Source organism: Scyliorhinus torazame, chromosome 1, assembly GCF_047496885.1.
Source record: "Scyliorhinus torazame isolate Kashiwa2021f chromosome 1, sScyTor2.1, whole genome shotgun sequence".
Classification (NCBI taxonomy): domain Eukaryota; kingdom Metazoa; phylum Chordata; class Chondrichthyes; order Carcharhiniformes; family Scyliorhinidae; genus Scyliorhinus; species Scyliorhinus torazame.
In genome coordinates this window covers 159353368-159376622 of record NC_092707.1, presented here as the reverse complement: position 1 = coordinate 159376622, position 23255 = coordinate 159353368, and the positions used below count along the sequence as shown (strand labels likewise).

The 23255-nt window shown below is 47.6% G+C and overlaps 1 protein-coding gene across 9 annotated transcripts in view; it reads left to right on the top strand.

The window, feature by feature from the left end:
* Positions 1 to 23255, top strand: part of LOC140415638 (phosphatase and actin regulator 4-like) — a 372692-nt gene that overhangs the window by 297822 nt on the left and 51615 nt on the right. For 8 of the 9 annotated variants that reach the window (XM_072501076.1, XM_072501075.1, XM_072501074.1 and 5 more), the window contains one exon: positions 17332 to 17412. The exons of the other annotated variant lie outside the window; for it this stretch is intronic. In XM_072501076.1, the coding sequence (XP_072357177.1) occupies positions 17332 to 17412 (81 nt within the window). The remainder of the gene's footprint in view (positions 1 to 17331; positions 17413 to 23255) is intronic. 9 annotated transcript variants of the gene reach the window in all.

Below are 23255 nucleotides of genomic sequence, written 5' to 3'. Positions count from 1 at the left end.
AAAATGTGAGGTTGTCCACTTTGGCAGGAAGAATAAAAAAGCAGAGTATTATTTTATTAAAGCGAGACTGCAGAATGCTGCTGAGGGATCTGTGCGTCATTGTACAGGATTCTCAAAAGGTTAGCATGCAGCCACAGCAAGTAATTAGGAAGGCAGTTTGAATGTTGGCTTTTATTTCAAGGGTGGTGGAGTACAAAAGTAGGGAAATCTTGCTACAACTGTGCAGGGCACTGGTGCGACTACACCTGGCGTACTGTTTATAACAGGCATTATCAAACTCGAGGGCGTGACCCACGGGTGGGTTGCAGGTGGGTGTCGGGAGGGTCGCGGAGCCGTCCATCGCAGCGCTCCCGATCACGCAAATCTGCGCGCAACAGCCGCAGCAGCCGGCTGTTAAAAACGCCGGCTGCAAGCAGCTTTCAAAATGGCCACAAACATGTAAACAAAATGCGGCCGCACTGCGCATGCGTGCTAGATCACCGGCGCGCATGCGTGCAGATGATCGGGCACGCATGCACAGTGCGGCCGCTTTGTTTTTAATGGTTGCAGCTTTTTGTTTTACAAGTTCGGGGGGGGGGGGGTTTATTCATTTTATTCATTTATTTTATTCATTTAATTTTTATTTTTTTCATTTATTTTATTCTTTTTTTTTTTACAAGTTCGGGGGGGGTTTATTTGATAGGATTTTACCGGAACAAAATGCAGAACTTTGGACAGATGGAGACTCCATACTTTCCGACACCGGAAGGCTTCACCTTCATCCAACAGGTTCCATTGCATGAGCGTGTACGAGGGCCAAAAGGACCCAAAACCATTTCCTCCATTTTTGTCAGCAGCAAACAAGGTAAGAGAAAATGGTGGGTCGCGCAGGTCGGCCGGTGTGGGTTCAGCATCTCAACCAACAGACAGCATTCCGGCGCTGGTCCCGAAGGTTGGTTGGTTGGTAAAAATGGGTCCCCGGAAAAAATGTTTGAAGAACACTGGTGTATAATCTGGTCTCCTTAAAGAGGGGGATATACTTGTTTATTAAATAATAAGAAGTTAAAAGAAAGTTCGCTAAGCTGATTCCTAGGATGAAGGGGTTGTCCGTTGAGGGAAGATTGAGCAGGTTGGGCCTACACACAGAGTTTAGAAGAATGAGAAGTAATCTTATTGAAACCTATAGAATTCTGAGGAGGCTTAAGAAGGTAGATTCTGAGAGAATGTTTCCTCTCGAGAGGGAATTTGCAACTATTTACAAAAAAAGGGATTTTCCATTTTAGATGAAGATTTGGAATTTCTTCTCGGAAGTGGGGGAGTCGTTAGTCTTTGGAATTCTCTTCCACGGAGTGTCGTGAGGTGGGTCACTGAATGTATTCGAGGTTGAGTGGCACAGATTTTTTTTTTTTTTTTAACTTTTATTAAAGTTTTCACAAAATATCAACAACAAAATGTAAAAGGAACCCAATAGAATTAAATACAAAACAACCCCGTGCCCCCCTCCCCCTATACATAAATAATAAATTAACACCCCAAATTAACACAGCAAACATAGCAAATATATACACCCCCTCAGATCCCCCAGTATAGACAAACAAAAGTAAAATAGAACCCCCCCCCCCCCCCCCCCCCCCCCGGGTTGCTGACCATTGTCTACCGTTCTGCCAGGAAGTCCAAGAACGGTTGCCACCGCCTGAAAAACCCTTGCACCGATCCCCTTAAGGCAAATTTCACCCTCTCCAATTTAATAAACCCCGCCATATCGTTGATCCAGGATTCCACGCTTGGGGGCCTCGCATCCTTCCACTGAAGAAGAATCCTTCGCCGGGCTACCAAGGACGCAAATGCCAGAATACCGGCCTCTATCGCCTCCTGCACTCCCGGCTCCCTTGCAACCCCAAATATTACGAGCCCCCAGCCCGGTTTGACCCTGGATCCTACCACCCTCGACACCGCCCTTGCTACGCCCTTCCAAAATTCCTCCAGCGCTGGGCATGCCCAGAACATATGGGTGTGGTTTGCTGCGCTCCCTGAGCACCTAACACATCTGTCCTCACCCCCAAAGAACCGGCTTATCCTTGCCCCGGTCATGTGTGCCCTGTGCAGCACCTTAAACTGTATGAGGCTGAGCCTCACGCACGAAGAGGAAGAGTTCACCCTCCCCAGGGCATCTGCCAACGTCCCCTCCTCGATCTCCTCCCCCAACTCCTCCTCCCACTTACCCTTCAGCTCCTCAACCGAGGCCGCCTCCTCCTCCTGCATCACTTGGTATGTTGCCGAGATCTTCCCCTCTCCAACCCACACCCCCGAGAGCACCCTGTCCTGTACCGTGCGTGGCAGCAGCAGCGGGAATTCCACCACTTGCCGCCTGGCAAACGGCCTTACCTGTAGATCCCTAAAGGTGTTCCCCGGGGGGGAGCCCATACTTCTCCTCCAGCTCACCAAGGCTCGCGAACCTCCCATCGCCAAACAGGTCCCCCAACCTTCTTATCCCTGCCCTGTGCCACCCTGAAAATCCTCCATCTATTCTCCCTGGGACAAACCGGTGGTTCCCCCGTATCAGGGTCCACACCGAGGCCCCCACTTCCCCCCTGTGCCGCCTCCATTGACCCCAGATTTTGAGGGTAGCCGCCACCACCAGGCTCGTGGTATACCTCATTGGAGGGAGCGGCAGCGGCGCAGTTGCCAGCGCCTCCAGACTCGTACCCTCACAAGACGCCGTCTCCAGCCTCTTCCATGCAGCCCCCTCCCCCTCCATCGCCCACTTGCGCACCATCGCCGCATTGACGGCCCAGTAGTACCCACAGAAGGTGGGCAGCACCAGCCCCCCCCCATCCCTACTCCGCTCCAGGAACACCCTTCACCCTTCTCACCCTCGGAGTCCCTCACGCCCACACAAACCCCGTTACGCTCCTGTTGACCCGCCTAAAGAAGGCCTTCGGGAGAGGATTGGGGAGGCATTGGGACAGGAACAAAAACCTTGGGAGCACCGTCATCTTGACTGACTGCACCCTGCTCGCCAGGTACAGCGGCAACGCGTCCCACCTCTTAAACTCCTCCTCCATTTGCTCCACCAGCCTCGTGAAATTAAGTCTATGCAGGGCCCCCCAGCTTCTGGCCACCTGGACCCCCAAATACCTGTAGCTCCTCTCCGCCCTTATTAGTGGGAGCTCGCCAATCCCCCTCTCCTGCTACCCTGGGTAAACCACGAACAACTCGCTCTTCCCCATGTTGAGCTTGTACCCTGAGAAATCCCCGAACTCCCTGAGGATCCTCATTACCTCCGACATTCCCCTCACCGGATCCGCCACATATAGCAGCAAGTCGTCTGCACAGATCAACACCCTATGCTGCTCCCCACCCCGCACCAACCCCCTCTAGTTCCTCAACACCCTCAGTGCCATAGCCAGGGGTTCAATTGCCAGTGCGAAGAGCAGGGGGGACCCCTGCCTCGTTCCTCGATGCAACCGAAAGTACTCAGACCTCCTCTTGTTCGTGGCCACACTCGCCATCGGGACCTCGTACAACAGCCTAACCCACCTGACGAACCCCTCCCCAAACCCGAACCTCGTCAGCACCTCCCACAAGTACCCCCACTCTACCCTACCGAAGGCCTTCTCAGCGTCCATCGCCACCACTATCTCCGCCTCCCCCATCTCCGCCTCCCCCTCCCTCGCCGGCATCATAATCACATTCAGGAGCCTCCGCACATTCGCGTTCAACTGCCTCCCCTTCGCGAACCCCGTCTGGTCTTCGTGGATAACAGGCGGCACTCAATCCTCAATTCTCATGGCTAAGACCTTCGCCAGCACCTTGGCATCTACATTTAACAACAAAATCGGCCTGTAAGACCCACACTGCAGGGGATCCTTGTCCCGCTTCAGGATCAAGGAGATCAGTGTCCGGGACATTGTCGGGGGCAAAGCCCCCCCCTCCCGCCTCATTGAACGTCCTAACCAGCAACAGGCCCAACAGGTCCACATATTCTTTTGTAGAATTTGACCGGGAAACCGTCCGGCCTCGGTGCCTTCCCGGCCTGCATGCTCCCTATCCCTTTGGCCAGCTCCTCCAGCCCAATCGGGGCCCCTAATCCCGCCACCAGTCCCTCCTCCACCTTCGGGAACCTCAATTGGTCCAGGAGCGGCCCATCCTTCCCTCCTCCAGTGGGGACTCGGACCGATACAGTTCCTCATAAAAATCCCTGAAGACCCCATTGATGCCAACCCCACTCGGCACCACACTCCCTCTCCTATCCTTAACTCTCCCTAGCTGCGTCCCGCTTCCGAAGCTGATGCGCCAGCATGTGGATTGCCTTTTCCCCATATTCATAAACCGCCCCCTAGGCCTTCCTCCACTGCGCCTTCGCCTTCCTGGTGGTTAACAGGTCGAATTCGGCCTGGAGGCTATGCCTCTCCCTCAACAGTCCCTCCTCCGGCACCTCCGCGTACCTCCTGTCTACCCTCACCATTCCCCCCACCAGCCTCTCCCTCTGCTCTCTCCTCTCCTTGTGGGCCCTAATGGAGATCAGCTCTCCCCTAACCGCCACCTTCCGCGCCTCCCAGACCATCCCCACTCAGACCTCCCCGTTATCGTTGGCCTTCAGGTATCTCTCTCTGCTTCCTCGGACCTGCTCGCTCACCACCTCGTCCGCCAACAGCCCCACCTCCAAGTGCCACAATGGGCGCTGGTCCCTCTCCTCCCCCAGCTCTATGTCTACCCAATGCGGGGTGTGATCCGAAATGGCTATCGCCGAGTACTCGGTATCCCCTACTCTCGCTATCAGCGCTCTGCTCATAACAAAAAAGTCGATCCGCGAATAGGCCTTATGAACGTGCAAGAAGAATGAAAATTCCCGGCCTTGCAAATCTCGAAGGGTCCACCCCTCCCATCTGGTCCATAAACCCCCTCAGCACTTTAGCCGCCGCCGGCCTCCTACCCGTCCTAGACCTGGAGCAGTCCAGTGCCAGATCCAGCACCGTGTTCAAGTCCCCCCTCCCATTACCAGGCCCACCACTTCCAAGTCTGGGATCTGACCCAACATGCGCCGCATAAAACCCGCATCGTCCCAGTTCGGGGCGTACACGTTGACCAGCACCACCCTCTCCCCTTGCAGCTTACCACTTACCATTGCGTACCTGCCGCCATTGTCTGTCACAATGCTCGACGCCTCGAACGACACCCTCTTTCCCACCAAGATCACCACCCTCCAATTTCTGGCATCCAGCCCCAAATGAAACACCAGACCTACCCACCCCTTCCTCAATCTTACCTGGTCTGCCACCTTCAGGTGTGTCTCCTGGAGCATGACCACATCCGCCTTCAGCCCCTTCAGGCACGCGAACACCCGGGCCCGCTTAACCGGCCCGTTCAGTCCTCTTACATTCCAGGTTATCAGCCGGATAAGGGGGCTACCCGCCCCCCTCCCCTGCCGACTAACCATAACCCCTCCTCGGCCAGCCACGCGCCCGCACCCCACGCCCGCCCCGTTCCCCACGGCGGCAGACCCCCATCCCAACGCCCTCTACTCGCTCCAGCTCCCCCTTGACCATACCAGCAGCAAACCTGCCCCCCCCCCCCCCCCCCCCAATGCAAATTCCACACGGACAGTGACCCGGAGCCAGGATCGAACCTGGGACCTCGGCGCCGTGAGGCAGCAGGGCCATTCCACTGCACCACCGTGCTGCCCTGATGAGTGGTTTATTAAGAGATATTGTTCATACAGTCATGGTGGTGATCTGCTCCAAAGCACGCACAGGCACTCTGCTGATGTCACTCTACATTGCTTGACGCATAACCAGCAAGAATTAATTCTCAGATACATAACAGCTACCAACTCTGGGGCTGGTTTAGCACAGGGCTAAATTGCTGGCTTTGAAAGCAGTCCAAGACAGGTCAGCAGCACGGTTCAATTCCCGTACCAGCCTCCCCGACCAGGCGCCGGAATGTGGCGACTAGGGGCTTTTCACAGTAACTTCATTTGAAACCTACTTGTGACAATAAGCGACTTTCATTTTTTTTCAACTGATATGCCATGCCATGCTATGGTATCAGACATAATCAAGTTTGTAAAATCAGAAAAGATGAGAGGTTAGTAGTCTTAGTTAGTTGAAGTAGAGTTTGGGTCACAGTTGTCTACAGATTCTAAGAGCAAGGGAAGAGTTCCATGCTTTTTGGGGGATTAAGTAGTTCAAATGAAATGAAAAAGAATTGTAAATTCAGCAGCAAGGTTGATTAGGGACTGGGAAAGTCCATCTGTGCATCCATTTCCTTTGAAAATTAAACCAAACTGAGTGCATATTGTGATGCACAGGGTATTGCAAATGTGTGGGATAGGCTGGATGGATCGATCTTTATCTGTCTGTCATTGTTCATATGTTCCTATAGGTCTTCTAGGCAGAAACTTCCACATCTCATTTCCCTCTAATACTTTCCTTTCTCTGCACTGATAGTAAAGCTATCCAGTTTGATGAAAATGGGAAATTTCCATAATAACTGTGTTTGTGTCTCTTAATTCAAATTGAAAACAGTCAATGAGAATGTTTATTTTATTTTTTAATTTTCCAATTAAGGGACAATTTAGCATGGCCAATCCACCTAACCTGCACTGTGGGAGGAAACCAAAACATCTGGAGGAAGCCCACGGAGACACTGGGAGAATGTGCAAACTCCACACAGTCACCCAAGGTTGAGGCCACACCTGGGTCCCTAGCGCTGTGAGGTAACAGTGCTAGCCACTGTGCCACCATGCTGCCCAAAACTTATACCTGGGATTTTTTCTTTAATGGGATTTGAGCATCATTGGCAAGCACCAGCATCTGTTGCCCATCTCTAATTGCCCTTGAACTGAGTGGCTTGCTTGGCCATTTCAGAGGGCAGCTGTATGTCTGGAGGCCAGACTAGGTACGGACAGCAGATTTCCTTCCCTAAAGGGTAGTAACGAATCAGATGGGTTTTTATGACAATTAAAAAAAAAAAATTTAGAGTGCCCAATTCATTTTGTCCAATTAAGGGGCAATTTAGCGTGGCCAATCCACTTACCCTGCACATCTTTGGGTTGTGGGGCAAAACCCACGCAGGCACAGGGAGAATGTGCAAACTCCACATGGACAGTGACCCAGAGCCAGGATCGAACCTGGGACCTCGGCGCCCTGAGGCAGCAGTGCTAACCCTGTTTTTATGACAATTGACAATGGTTTCATGGTCATCATTCGACTTTCAATTCAAATTCCACCATCTGCCATGTGGGATTCGAACCTGGGCCTCAAGATCGTTACACTGGATACTGGATTCTAATCCACTGACAATACCACTGTGCCACTGCCTCACATTGACTTGAGGGCAGCTAGTAGTGTTGGCAGGAACTGCTGCTCTTGCCCTTCTGGTGGTAAATGTTGGAGGTTCAGAATTTCTTGAAGAAACCTTGACAAGTTGCTGCAGTATACCTTTTAGATGATGCACGGCTGTTCCAGTGGGCTGGTGTTGAATGGGGTGAATGCTTTAAGGCTAGGGTGGCGATCAAGTGGGTTGCTGCTGCTTTCCATTTGCTTGCATTCTTCTCTTGCTGTGTAGGTTGATTGTCCATGCACAGCCTTTTCACCTCTGGAGAAGTCTCTGTTTGACCATATGTTGTATGTTCCAGTTGCCCGTTAGAGAAAATGCCTGCACTCAATTTAAATCCCACTCCTACAGTGTGGCAGAGATCAGAAACATGGCCGAAATTCTCCGGAAACGGCACGATGTCCGCCAACTGGCGCCCGAAACGGCGCAAATCAGACGGGCATCGCGCCGCCCCAAAGGTGCGGAATGCTCCGCATCTTTGGGGGCCGAGCCCCAACATTGAGGGGCTAGGTCGGCGCTGGACAAATTTCCGCCCCGCCAGCTGGCGGAAAAGGCCTTTGGTGCCCCGCCAGCTGGCGCGGAAATGACATCTCGGGGCGGCGCATGCGCGGGAGCGTCAGCGGCCGCTGACCGTTTCCCACGCATGCGCAGTGGAGGGAGTCTCTTCCGCCTCCGCCACGGTGGAGACCGTGGCGGAGGTGGAAGGGAAAGAGTGCCCCCACGGCACAGGCCCACCCGCGGATCGGTGGGCCCCGATCGCGGGCCAGGCCACCGTGGGGGCACCCCCTGGGGCCAGATCGCCGGGGGGGGTCGGAGAATTTCGCCCCATGTTTCCAATTTCTACTTCCCCTCTCTTGCCTTAAAGGTTCTTACTGGGATATGGTGCTATAGGTATAATAACAGCCAAGTCCAAGTTGGTCTTCAGAGGTCGCTTAAATATAAATGGAAACATAAACCTAGCTCTCCTTCTTCTGTTCTTTAGGTTTCTGAGCTGAAGAGAGGAAAAATAAAGGCTAACTGTTTAATCTGCAGATGTATCCAGCTGAAAGCAGCTCACTAAACAAATTGGGGATTGAACCTTAAGTTAACCTTAGTCTGTACCTCTCCATATCACTGCATGGTGCAGATACTCTGAGCCATTGTTAAGAGATGGGAAATATTTCAGCAAATAGAAATTGCATCTTGACAGTGCAAGGCACTGGCACAGTTTGTCAACACAATTTGGTTTCAAACTTCAGTTAGCTGCTGTTCAGAGTAGATTTGTCCTAATTCAGCAGCACAGCTTTCACTCCATCTGCATCTTTCACCACATCCCAGAGTTAACATTTAATTGAGTTTTCCATCAACTTTTGAAATTGGGAGCGAGTGTGGGAGGTGATGACAGTAATTAGAATCTGTCAGTTTGATTTCCATAGTGACTGTATTTACATAAATTTATACTGCAAAGTGTTGCTGAGGGGTCACTGTATTTGGTTACATGTAACATGATGACAGTGCAGTGACAACCCAATAGGCTAGAAGCTTCGTGTTTGCAGGATACTTTCATATTATAATCTATTTAAGCTGTCACTGTGGCTTCAGTACAAATCAAGAGTGAACTCTTCTGTTTTGACATTTTGTTGCATCTTTCCTCGCACCCCTTCCTCCTCTCTACTTAGCTCAGTGATGTGGATGAATACCAGTATGCTGCATTCACTGCATGTAGAAAATGGTTATGCTGGGGAGAAGAGCTTGATAAGTGTTGCAAGTGTTACCTTTATTAACTTAAATAGAAGATGAAGGATCAAAGAGTGCAATGCTGGGGAGCTTTAATAGTACAGGTATACGCCTTCATTTCGAGAGTTTTCATCCTTTGCACTACAGATATGTTCTTGCAAGACACTTAGATTTTAACGATGCTGTGATTAAAATGAGCCCTTTGTGACTGAGAAGTTGAGGATCCCCCCTCCCAGTAACAATGAGATATCCAGGTTTGTAGTAGCTCCAGTAAAACTGCGGTTACCTCAAGTTCTCAAGTGGGATATCCTATTTCCGATGACTAACACCAGGGAGTGGTTCACATCAGTGTTGCGTTAGAATTGGTCATTCCTGCATCCAACTTAAGGATGCATCCTTTGTCTATCACTTTTTTAAAAAAATATTTTTATTTGTCATATTTTCTTCATTTTCACCATACAAAAGAGAAACAAAAACAACCCCAACAATATAAAAGAAGAAACAATACCCCCCAAACCTGAAATACCCCTCCCCCCGATTTCTCCCCCCACCCCCAACAGTTAACTGTAACCAAAAGTGCATAATAAACAAACCCCCAAGAATTGCAGAACTCTTCCTTCACCACCCTCAGCTCAAACTTAACCTTCTCCAGGGTCAAAAACTCCAGCAGGTCCACTTGTCACTCCGAGACATAGGTTGGAGAGACTGACCTCCACCCCAACAGGGTCCACCTACGAGTTATCAGTGAGTTGAAGGCTAAAACATCTGCTCCCACCTGTAACTCGGGACAGTCCGATACCCCAAATATGGCTTCTAGGGGACCGGACTCCACATCCATGTGCAAGACCCCCGAGATTGTGCTAAATAGCCTTTCCAGTTTTGGGCAGGACACATGAAGTTAGTTTTCAGGGCACCTCCCACATCGCCCACAGACATCCTTCACCCCCTCGAACAGCCAGCTCATCTTTGATTTTGTGAAATGTGCCCTATGTCCGACTTTCAACTGTATCTGCCCCAGCCTCGCACACAAGTTTGAGGCATTTACCCTCCGCAGCACCTCACACCACAATCGCTCTTCCGTCTCATTTGTCTATCACTTTATGATGAGAGCATAAGAGATAGGAAAAGAAGGAGGCTGAAAGTTCCTCAAGCTTGCTTTCAGAACGATTCAGTAAGATAATGGTTGATCGACGACATCAATTTTAAAGATCTGTCTATTTTAAATAGGTTTACACCTCTTTAAAATAGATGGAGGAATTCCATCAGAACACCGAGCCAATTGCGAGGGCTGCTGTATTTACATCTTTCAAGGCGGAGGCCTGTTTTCAGCTGTGAATTTCCTTTACCAGAACTCTATTTTAAAGTGATAGAAAACCATATAGTGTGTTTTGATATGTGAATTCCTTCTGAACTAAGCTGCACTTGTATCCTAGCCAGCAGGTGAGCACTGCTTACTTTTCATTGGTAGCTCTCGACTCTTTCATGGTGACCCTTACTCCTGTAGATGTTAATCACATCTCACTTCTGTTCGCCACCATTCTATTTACAACTGCTTGATTAGAATTTGTCTTTGAGCTTTCCACACTGTAATGCCTGCAACAAGGAAAACCAAAGATTTCTATTTCCAAGCCTTGTGTGCAACTTTGTACTAGATGTATGCAGTGCACCAGGCTGGTCTCTGTTGGATCTCAGTTCTGTGATTTATTCTTTTGTAACCTCCACTTCAAAAGAGTTGGATACTCTTTTTTTTTGGAATGCTGTTTGCTCTGGTACCTTGAACCACTGACTATTCTATGTGAGTCTAAATGGTGAGTGTTGGCAGTTTGTTTCGATGTAAACGGGTCTTTAATGGAGCCCAGTGGAGATTGTGAACAGCAGTGGGAACTCCAATTTGAAACTTTTTTTCTGTTTCTCTTCACCCCTTTTTTGTTGCCCATTTGCTGCAGTTCAGAGACCAGTTGTTGCATCTCGGCTGCTACTTTGGCAGAGATGAGTGCATCTCTGGCGGCATGGTAGCACAGTGGTTAGCACAGTTGTTTCACAGCTCCAGGGTCCCAGGTTCGATTCCGGCTTGGGGTCACTGTCTGTGCGAAGTCTGCACGTTCTCCCCATGTCTGTGTGGGTTTCTTCCGGGTGCTCCGGTTTCCTCCCACAGTCCAAAGATGCGCAGGTTAGGTGGATTGGCCATCCGTGTCCAGAAAAGGTTTGGTGGGGTTACGGGGATAGGGTGGAGGTCTGGCTTTGAGTAGGGTGCTCTTTCCAGAACCGGTGCAGACCCGGTGGGCCGAATGGCCTCCTTCTGCACTGTAAATTCTATGAAATTCTGAGTAAACAAAAGAACATTCTGATCTGAATGGTTCAGTGCTGCATTTGCCCATGAGGCCATCAAGGGAAACTCCTGGTCCTGTGATTTTAATTAGATTAAATATTTATTCATGATCTAGCTCGCTAATCTGCAGTTCCCAATAACACAATCTGAAAGGAGAGTAATCTGCAAATTTAATCTGTGAACACATTTTATATTCTGTCTTCATCAGATAAACCATTTATGCAGCTATTCCAATTACAGTTTAGTGGATGATTTTTTAAAGAAAACTGGCACTTAATCTGACAATTTAAATTGAGAGTGTTTCTTGATTATGAAAATGGAAATTTTCTGAAATAAAGCATGAATACTGCAGGTCAGTGTGTGCCAGTAAAAGGAAAGCTAATTTAAGTCATCATTTCTGAGAAGGGGTCATGAAGCATGGCAATATGATGCAATGGAAGGAGGAAAGAAAGTGGGCGGGGGGGGGGGGGGGGGGAGAAAAGTTCTCTGCTGTCTAAACTGTTGATAGGCAACAGTAATATTACAGAATGATGCAGCACTGAAGGCCATTCAGCCCATCATGACCCTGTAGCTTCTTGAAAGAGCTATCCATTGTAGATAGAAATAGGTCTGAGCAGGCTCCAGTCAAGGGCTGTGTTCATGAAGGTGTCGTCACATTTAAAACTTCTAAAGAGTCGCATCTCAGTGCAATAGCTTCTGGCTCAGTGGTCAGAAGCATGAGAGATTCAGGGAGGAAATTACTGCATTAACAGTTTCAGATACGTCTTCATTGTGAGCGCAATTTTTCCTCGGAATATTTCTGCATGTCGAATCCACATAAGTAAAGTTCCCTGTGTCTCATTGCATAACATTGAAAGTATTGCAATTTGAGCCTTGATGTGCATGATGACATGTACTAAAGTCTTCACATTAATTGATGTATTTGATTTGAGATTGCATTTAAACTATTTCAGCTATTCTCAACTCTCCTGTCCTCCACTACACCCACTCTTAGATGCTGCTGCTTAGCCAATTTCTAGCGAGGTCAGCAATTTTACACCAATTCCATGAATTTCAACTTTAGCTGAAAGCTTCTGAAAGATTTTATCAAATGCCTTCTGTAAGTTCATATAGGTAGTCCCCTGTCTACCATACCACGATCTACCATACCCTGTCAAGTGGTACCATTATTCAAGAGAAGGAAGGAATAAACCAAAAAAGAACCGTCTAACCTCTGGTGGGGAAACTATTGGAAGCAATTCTGAAAGACCAAATCAGTCTGCATTTGGTGAGGCAGGGATTAATCAAGAACAGTCTGCATGGTTTTCTTAAGGAGAGATAATGTCTGACCAACTTGATTGAATTTTTCAAAGAGATGACCAGGTGTGTAGATGAGGGCAATGTATTTGACAAGTCTACTTGGGCATCAGCAAGGCTTTTGATAAGGTCCTACGTGGACTGACAATGAAGGTAAGAGCCCATGGGATCCAAGAAAATTTGGCAAATTGGATCCAGAATTGGCTGAGTGGGAGTGGCAGGAAGCAGAAGGTGACGATTGACTGGAATCCTGTGTCCAGTGGGATCTCTCAAGGATCAGTGTTGGGGCCCTTGCTGTTTGTGGTTTATATAAATGAGTTACACTTGAATGTAGGAGGGTTAGTCAGTAAGTTCACAGATGATGCAAAAATTGGTGGGGTGGTAAAAAGTGAGGAGCTTAGCCTAGTTTACAGGAGGATATAGATGGGCTGGTCAATGGCAAATGGAATTCAATCCAGATAAGTGTGAGGTAATGCACTTGGGCAGGGCAAGCAAAGCAAGGGAATACATGACAAACGACAGGTCCTTGGGATGTACCGAGGATTAGAGGGACCTTGATAGCATGGCAGGTGGATAAAGTGGTTAAGAAGGCATGTGGCATACTTGCCTTTAATAGCTGAGGCATAGAGTTTAAGAGCAAGGAAGTTATGCTGAAACTGTATTAAACGTTGGTCAGTCCACAGCTAGACTATTGTGTGCAGTACTAGAATTCACATTATAGTAAGGATGTGATCGCATTGGAATGGGTGCAGAGGAGATTTACCAAGATGTTGTTTGGGATGGAGATTTTTAGTTATGGAGAGAGATTGGCTAGACTGGGGTTGTTTTCTTTGGAGTAGAGGCGACTGGGGGTGGAGAAGGTGGGGGGAAGCAACATGATTGAGATGTTATAGAAACATATAAAATTATGAAGGGAATAGATAGGATAGAAGCGCGGAGGTTGTTTCCACTGGCGGGTGAAAGTAAAACTAGGGGGCATAGCCTCAAAATAGGGGGAAGTAGATTTAGGACTGAGCTTAGGAGGAATGTCTTCACCCAAAGGGTTGTGCATCTATGGAATTGCCTGCCCAGTGCAGCAATTGAGGCTCCTTCATTAAATGTTTTGAAGAAAAAGATAGATAGTTTTTTTGAAGAATAAAGGAATAAAAGGTTTTGGTGTTCGGGTGGGAAAGTGGAGCTGAGTCTACAAAAGATCAGCCATGATTTCATTGAATGGCAGAGCAGGCTCGAAGGGTCAGGTGGCCTACTCTTGCTCCTAGTTCGTATGTAAAATGATGAAGGGCATAGATATAGTAGACAGGAATAAACTTATATTCCTTGGTGGAGGGGTCAGTGACCAGGGGGAATAGATTTTAGGTAAGGGGCAGGAGGTTTAGAGGGGATGTGAGGAAAACCTGTTTCGCCCAGTGTGTGGTGGGAACTTTATGCGAACTCAACTGCCTGAAAGGATATGAGGAGCTGTTGCGGCCTCTGGGTCTGTACCCGTTGGAGTTTAAAAGGATGAGGGGGGAATCTTATTGAAACTTGCAGGATACTGGGAGGCCTAGATAGAGGGGACGTGGCGAGGATGTTTCCACGAGTAGGGAAAAACTAGAACCTGAGGGCACAGCTTCAGACTAAAGGGACAATCCTTTAAAACTGAGATGAGGAGGAGTTTCTTCAGCCAGAGGGTGGTGACTCTGTTCCGCAGAAGACTGTGGAGGCCAAATCACTAAGTGTCTTTAAGACCGAGATAGTTAGGTTCTTGAATTATAGGGGGATCAGGGGTTATGGCGAGAAGACAGGAGAATGGGGATGAGAAAAATATCAGCCATGATTGAATGTTTGAGCATGCTAGATGGGGCGAATGGCCTAATTCGGCTTCTGTATCTTATGGTCTTACAAAAGCATGGTTGAGGCAGAGACCCTCATACCTCATAACATTTAATAGGTATTGGATGTGCACTTGCGATGTCAAGACTATGGGCCAAATGCTGGAAAACAGGATAAGAATAGTTAGGTGGTGGTTTTGACCAGGGCAGACGTGTTTGGCCGAAGGGCCTTTTCTGTGCTTTAGACTTCTGACTTTATCACTACAACTTCAATCACCTCTTCAAAATAGTGCACTTTTTTGCAAATCCAAGTTGACTGCCTGATCAACTGAAAATGTTCAACATATTCAGTCACCCTATCCTTGGTTATAGACTCGAATTGTTGGGAAATTACTATTTTAGGCTAACTGGTCCATAATTTTACGGTTTCCCTCTGCCACCTTTCTTAAGTAGCTGAGTGAAATGTGCAAATTTCCAATCCAAAATAATTCCCAAATTTGGAGAACTTTGGACAATTATAGTTTGGGCATCTGCAATGTTCTTGTACATATGTTTTAAAATCTCGGTATGGGAAGTATCTGGTCTGGGGGATTTATTGCCATTCATGCCAGCTAGCAGTTTGGTGAGAATCTGGTAAGCAGGTAAGCTCTACTCTATCCCTAAGGTTTAAAATGGTGCACAACCTGGTGGTGAAGTTAATAAAATACATAAAAAGCGCCATAAGTAAGTAAATAATTTAATTAAGTAATTATTTAAAACACACAGGATGGCAGGGCAGGTGATGCATCAAGGCTTTAGCATGTGGATGCTCCTGGATAACATTGTGATCCAGGGAAAACAAGTCTGAAATAAGTGTTCATGGCATGAGGAACTTTCGCTGAGAGTCATTGAGTTGGAAGCTGAGCTACGGACACTGCAACACAGCAGGGAGGGAGAGTTACCTGGATAGTTTGTTTCAGGAGGTGGTCACACCCTTAAGATAGGGTCTTCTGGATTGAAACATAGACAGGGAAAGGGGTGTGACTGCAGCTGAAGCAGATAAGGAGACCCAGAGGGCAGGAGTGTCAGCCTCTGCAATTGCCCAACAGGTTTTAGGTTCTTTCAGTTTGTTTGGATGAGAGTGGGAGCTGCAGGATGGATGATCCGATTGACTGTGGTACAGGAAGCCATTCCATTGGGGGGGAAGCACACAATAATGTACTGGTAGTAAGGGATAGTACAGTGAGGGAGATTGACACCGTTCTCTGTAGCAAGGAGTGAGAGTCCAGACAGCTGTGTTGCCTGCCCACTGCCAGGATTCAGGACATCAGTTCGGGGCTGGAGATGGGGAGGATCCAGTGGCCATGGTCCATGTAGGGACCAATGACATAGGTGAGGCCAGGAAAGATGTTCTCCATAGTCAGTTAGAGGAGCGAGCAAGGCGCCAAATTAAGAAGCAGAACCTCAAAGGTAATAATTTCTGGATTATTACCAACCATGTGCAAATGGGTATAGGACAAATGACATTAGAGAAATGAATGCGTAGCTCAAAGACTGGTGTGGGAGAAGTAGGCTCTGGTTTGTGGGGAACTGGCTTCAATGTTTACCAAAGCCACACACGTTTCTGAGACAGCTCCAGGCGACTTTTCTCCAATACCAAGCACCTCTTTAAACACCCCTCTTTTCCCCTACACCTTTATCGTCAAGTGAGAGAAGCTCACGGTCTTCTTCAGGCTCTCTGTTGTCTCTTCTGCTTACTCCACTTCTCTTTCCCAATAATTTAAACATCTTCTAATTCTGCTTGTTGCAGCCCCTGAATCCATGACTCTCTAGTTTCCTTTCCATCTCTTCCAACTCTCCCTGAGCTCTTTTCAGACTCGTCACAAATTCTTTAATTCCCTAATGTCCGTAAATTATTTCATGCAGCATTGTTGTCTCAAAGAATCTCAGCACAATATAATAGTGAGTGGGTCAGATTTCCATGCCTTGTCCACCAGAATCATGGAAAACATCCAGCAACATAGGTATGGGATTTGAATTTCCAACTTGGGTTGGTTTGAAGAACATTTTGAGCTGTGTAAGGCCAGAGTGAAGTACTGAGGTGATAGTGCTAGAAGATAATCGGTGAAGAATTTTTACATGAAGCAAAAAGCCAAATATTCCAGATGCTGAAAACATGAAACAAAAAACAGAAGAAAATGCGAGTGCTCGCCAGGTATAAAACAAGATTTGGTTCTGAAAAGTATAATACCTGATACCTGAAACATAAATAGTCTTGCATTTTATCAATCAATACTGCCTGACCGCTGAGTATCTCCATCTTTTTCTGCTTTTGTTTCGTACAAGAAGCATATTAATACATGGCTGAAATATTTTGGTTGAAGTGATTGTTTTCTTCCGTAGAAGATATTGGTCCCTGCATGCCAAGTATGTCCTGTAACCATGTTCTGAAGGGCCTAATTTTAGCTTTGAAAGTGCCCAAGTGCTTAAAACAGCTACCAGACCTGTTGACTAAGTGCCTAAGGCCTTGAATGTCATGTTATTTTGAAGATGGACAGAACTCCTTACCTTGATAGAATCACTGGATTCTAAGCATGACGTGAGACCACTTGGTCCATTGCACATGTGTAGGCTCTGTGAAGGAGCTATCCACTTAATCCCATTCCCCTTTTGTTATAGCTCTTTTGAGTTTTTATTTCTTATAAAAGCTGGTATAGATTCTGTTTCCATCTCTATTTCTAGCAGGGTATTCCAAAATGATTTTTCCTAGACCACCCCCCTTGCAGCTTGAGTTTTAATGTGTATTTTATGATGTCACTTGAGGGAGTTTTGGAGAAAAATTTATCTGAAAGTCTGTTCACGGACATATTTTTATAATTCCAGTTTTGGACAGGAAGTTATCTGTGAGACAGAGCAGAACTGAACTGGTTAAGAAGGGAGTGTTGAAAGAAATTCCTGAACAAGGCAAGTATAATGTGCACAGAATGAAGAGAGATTTGATATATCTGGAATTAATTAACATAGTCCAATCAAGTAATTCACAAGTTGGGTCCCGTCTCCCACCAAACTCTTCGAGGAACTTTGTGATTGAGTGCCCTTGCCCTTCTAGATGGTGGAGGTGTTGCTCTGTTTCGGTCCCAACAGCGTCGCCAATACTGTGGGTATTTCTATTTACCTTGGTGAACCACAAGCCTTCCCTTATATCGATCAAATGACCACACAACCGGTTAGTTAGTTCAAAAGATTGTTTATTTACACACACAAGAGTTATCTCAGCACGCAAACACAATATCTACTACGAGTTAAACTAGACCTATCAGCTACAATAACCTATACTTCAGGGCGACCGGCACTGAGCAAATGGATAAGGCCTTTATCTGGATTTAACTTGGCTGGTTCGAAGAAAGTGGCTCTGTCTCTGCTGGCCTCATCTGTCAGGTGGGTGATCGTTGGTCTTGAATTTAGCTGACTGTTCCTGTTGCAATTGGGCTGGCACAGGCCGGATCCAAAAGAGACAAACACATGGCTGTGGCCTCTTTTATCCCTCTGGGATTTTGCACTCTTTGGGGCGGTCCTTAACCTTGGACCTAATAGTTCGACAGGGCTCTGATCACTGCCTTCGATTTCAGCCAATAAAGGGGCGGGTGTGTTGGTAGCTGGGCGGGTCCTTAGCGGTCATTGGCCTTGGCAGTTGTGCTTTCTGAGTAAGGGGAGTGGCGCCGATCAGTCTGTGGCTGTACCGGTTGCTTGATTGGAGTTCTATTGTCCTGGGAAAATGGGCCATTAAAATGCAAACGAGCGGGGGTTTCGATCAGGGGTTTCGATCATGTCTGTTTACCTGTGTTTTAGATATACATAGGCTGTGTATCTGTCTGAGTCCTGGGTTGGCCATAATCCCATGGTCCTTTGCAGGTGATCATCTTAGATGGCTACATCTGTCCTTTTGATCCTGAACGCGAAGCGTGGTAGATCACACTATTGGTCCCTGTTCATTCTTGGTGGATCGGTCACCCTTGGTCAAGGCAAAGTTCTACTCCACTCTGTCTTATGGTTTGGGACATTTACCTAATATTTCATTAATGCATTCATAAATTAATTAATCTCTAATGGTTACTCTAATTCAGGTCACTATAAACCACTTAATTTAATCCGCACAGTTGATCTCCAGCTAACGCTATCTAAGCTACTCTCATGCTGCTGGTGGATATCGGGGAGCGGGAGGATTTTGCTTGCCATTTACGGAGTCGGAGTGTCAGAATGACACTGCAGATTATCGCAATTACTAGAAGGGCCTCTACTATGTATGAAAGGGGGTTCCATTTGGCAATGTTTTCGCACCAGTTGGGGGTTTCAATGTCTGTCTTTATGTGTGGTGTAGTGTCCGGGCTGATGGTGGCCTGTTGTGTGGTAGTGTTCGGGGCTGGTGTAGTGTTTGTTCCAAAGGTCCGTTGCGCGCGCAGTTGCAGAAGACCAGCGATGATGCAAACGCATGTCAGCAGTCCTTGCTTCATCCTCTGTCTTCTGTTTTCCGTGTAATCCTGGGGGTGCAAGCATAGTATCTGTTGTTATCTTTGGTTAATATCTCGTTTTATTTGTCTTTCTCTCCTTACTCCAATTACCCGTTATGATTGTCACAATGTGTGACTCCCTCATTTTTTTTGTTTTGAAATACCATTTTGGAGAGACAAGAAATGCAAATTTTTTTAAGTACAGAGACTCTCGCCGCTTGTGGTAGATGCAGGGAGTGGGCGGACAATTTCTTCGACCAGTCTTTACTCGCAACCAGAGGTGGTTGAGGCTTATCTTAACCAGCCGAATTTCAGGGCAGCCAGTTTTATAGAGTTTCGTCCCAGAGTTCAGAGGTAGTTCGCGTGTAGCAGCGCGTATAGCAGCAGTGATTAGCAACCAATTGTGTCATATGTGTAAATAGCAGGTGGGGAGCGACCAGGGGATCGTGGGAGGTAAAGGAAAGGAGGGGTGAGTGTACGGAACGTGGCAAAATGCATTCTTTATACCACAACCAATGGGAGAGTAGAGAAGGTGAAACTAAGGCCTGCCAAAGGCAACGCAGAGTGTAGAGAACCATTCCAGAGCATATGAAGTGACGGGAACATGAGGTGCATGTGGGCCGCTGTGGGAGAAGAATGGGTGGAATCCCCAGGTAGAGCGGGGTTTAGTGCCGTTACTCCACTACCCGAGCTTAACTGACCGGATGAATTTGGGGTCCTCGGGTAGGGCGGGGATTAGTGCCGTTACTCATTAGTGCCGTTACTCCCTACCTGGGTGGACGGTAAGAATTTGTAGTCGTGTGGAAACTTGTCATAAAGACTGGGAGAACAGTGATCTGTTTCTCAACAAATGTGTGCCTTCATTGGGCATCGTACCCTCGAATCAGAAGAGTAATTTTGTGTTGGGCGACATGAATTACAACCATGTGGTAGAAGAAGAAGGAAAAAGGCGGGCAGGCTTCATCAGAACTTTGGACACCTGAATACTTAGGCGGTGTCTCTTTCCCATCATCTGGACACCTCGGGGTTCTGTACCAAACAATGTTGTAAAAGCATTACCGAAACGAGAGTCAGTATCTGAATCATCACCATCTCCAAAAGCCTCCCGCTCCCCGATATATACAGTCCGATTCCCCTTCTTTGGAATTCAACAAAATTGAACTCGTGTAACAATCACTGCTAAAAATAAATCATGTACGTCTTTAACTTTATTAGGTATTTGTAGAAATGTGATGCTGCTGTTTTAAATGTTGTACTCTATATAAGTTCTTTGATATCCACCAGCACTCTACCAGACTCGTGCCTGCCGTTTCTGTGCCTTGGCCGCGTGGGCCATCGGGTGGTCCGAATCGTCGTGCCTTACCAGTCTGCAAGAGTTGTCGCGGTGCCAAAGAGGGGCTTGTTTCTTTTGAGGCATAGGGGCGGTATGTGGCGGTGGCTGGGGGAGGGCACATAGGGGGTCAAAGATATCTAAGTCGTGTTTCTGGGGGCTGGGGTGACTGGGGGCAGAGAGATCACGCCAGTGTTCAGGGATAGTCATCAAATCCGGGACACACTCGCTGTTGTCGCAGTCAAGTTCAGGGTTAAAGTTTGCACCTGTGGGCGGAGACGAGTTCGGGTCTGTGGGTGAGGACAAGGGATAAATGCCGGCATGGCTGGGGGAGGGACTAGGTTGTCGATGGGCAGGGCGTAATCGTCTCCTATTGCCAGGGAGATGTGGGAGTGGCTACATTGTGATCCGTAGACTTTGAGTTGGTTGATATGGAACCAACCAGTTTTACCGTTGGGGTACGTTATCTTGTACACGGTGGGGCTCACCTTGTCGGAAATGGAGTCGGGTCCTGCAGATTTGGGGGAGAGGAAAGAACTGGGGTTGTAAAGTGAAACCATTACTTGCTGACCGACTTTGTACTCTATGGGGTGGACGGTTTTGTCAAAGCAGGCTTTACTCTGCTTTCTAGCGCCTAATCGGACAGCGGCAGCGAGTTGTGCCTGGGGCAGCACGGCAGCATTGTGGATAGCACAATTGCTTCACAGCTCCAGGGTCCCAGGTTCGATTCCGGCTTGGGTCACTGTCTGTGTGGAGTCTGCACGTCCTCCCCGTGCGTGCGTGGGTTTCCTCCGAGTGCTCCGGTTTCCTCCCACAGTCCAAAGATGTGCAGGTTAGGTTGATTGGCTATGATAAATTGTCCTTAGTGTCCAAAATTGCCCTTAGTGTTGGGTGGGGTTACTGGGTTGTGGGGATAGGGTGGAGGTGTTGACCTTGGGTAGGGTGCTCTTTCCAAGAGCCGGTGCAGACTCGATGGGCCAAATGGCCTCCTTCTGCACTGTAAATTCTATCTATGATAATGTTATCTGTAACCTGTTGGACTGCTTTTTCATGGGTGAGGGCGGTTACTGTGGGGCTTGCCAGATCGGGGCCTAATAAATATTCAATACACTTCATGGGCTGTCCGGTCATGAGTGTGGGGGTGAAACCTGTGGAACTGGAAATGGTGTTCCGAATAAATATGAGAGCAAATGGGAGGACTGTGTCCCACGTGGTATTGTTCTGTTGCACCACCTTCCTAATGGTCGCTTTTAAAGTTTGATTCATTCTCTCGACAATGCCACTGGATTGGGGGTGATATGCTATATGGAATTTCTGCCTGATCCCAAAAATTGTTAAAACATTTTGCGAGTGAAGTGGAAACCTTGGCCTGACTCAATGCTACGGTGGAGACCCCAGCGTGTGAATATCTGTTGGGTCAAAATCTTAGCGGTGGCCATCGCTGTGTATGTCCGTGAGGGAAATGCTTCTACCCATTTAGTAAAGGTGTCGATTACAACCAGCATGTACTTGAAACCGTTTCTGCAAGGTGGAAGGGGGCCAATGTAATCATAGAATAGAACATTACAGCACAGTACAGGCCCTTCGGCCCACAATGTTGCGCCGACCTGTGAAACCACTCTAAAGCCCATCTACACTATTCCCTTATCGTCCATATGTTCCTACTCTCTGAGTAAAGAACCTACCTCTAACATCTGTCTTATATCTATCTCCCCTCAATTTAAAGCTATGTCCCCTCGTGCTAGACATCACCATCCGAGGAAAAAGGCTCTCACTGTCCACCCTATCCAATCCTCTGATCATCTTGTATGCCTCAATTAAGTCACCTCTTAACCTTCTTCTCTCTAACAAAAACAGCCTCAAGTCCCTCAGCCTTTCCTCATAAGATCTTCCCTCCATACCAGGCAACATTCTGGTAAATCTCCTCTGCACCCTTTCCACATCCTTCCTATAATGCGGCGACCAGAATTGGAAGCAATACTCCAAATGTGGCCGCACCAGAGTTTTTTACAGCTGCAACATGACCTCATGGCTCCGAAACTCAATCCCTCTACCAATAAAAGCGAACACACCATACGCCTTCTTAACAACCCTCTCAACCTGGGTGGCAACTTTCAGGGATCTATATACATGGACACCGAGGTCTCTCTGCGCATCCACACTGCCAAGAATCTTACCATTAGCCCAGTACTCTGTCTTCCTGTTATTCCTTCCAAAATGAATCACCTCACACTTTTCTGCATTAAACTCCATTTGCCACCTCTCAGCCCAGCGCTGCAGCTTATCTATGTCCCTCTGTAACTTGTAACATCCTTCCGCACTGTCCATTACTCCAACGACTTTAGTGTCATCTGAAAATTTACTCACCCATCCTTCTACGCCCTCCTCCAGGTCATTTATAAAAATAACAAACAGCAGTGGCCCCAAAACAGATCCTTGTGGTACACCACTAGTAACTGGACTCCAGGCTGAACATTTCCCATCAACCACCACCCTTTGTCTTCTTCCAGCTAGCCAATTTCTGATCCAAACTGCTAAATCACCCTGAATCCCATGCCTCCGTATTTTCTGCAGTAGCCTACCGTGGGGAACCTTATTAAACGCTTTACTGAAATCCATATACACCACATCAACTGCTTTACCCTCATCCACCTGTTTGGTCCCCTTCTCAAAGAACTCAATAAGGTTTGTGAGGCACGGCCTACCCTTCACAAAATAGTGTTGACTATCTCTAATCAAATTATTCCTTTCCATATGATTATACATCCTATCTCTTATCAACCTTTACTAGATTTTGCCCGCAACAGAAGTAAGGCTCACTGGTCTATAGTTACCGGGATTGTCTCTACTCCCCTTTTTGAACAAGGGGACAACATTTGCTATCCTCCAGTCTTCTGGCACTATTCCTGTAGACAAAGTTGACTTAAAGATCAAAGCCAAAGCCTCAGCAATCTCCTCCGTAGCTTCCC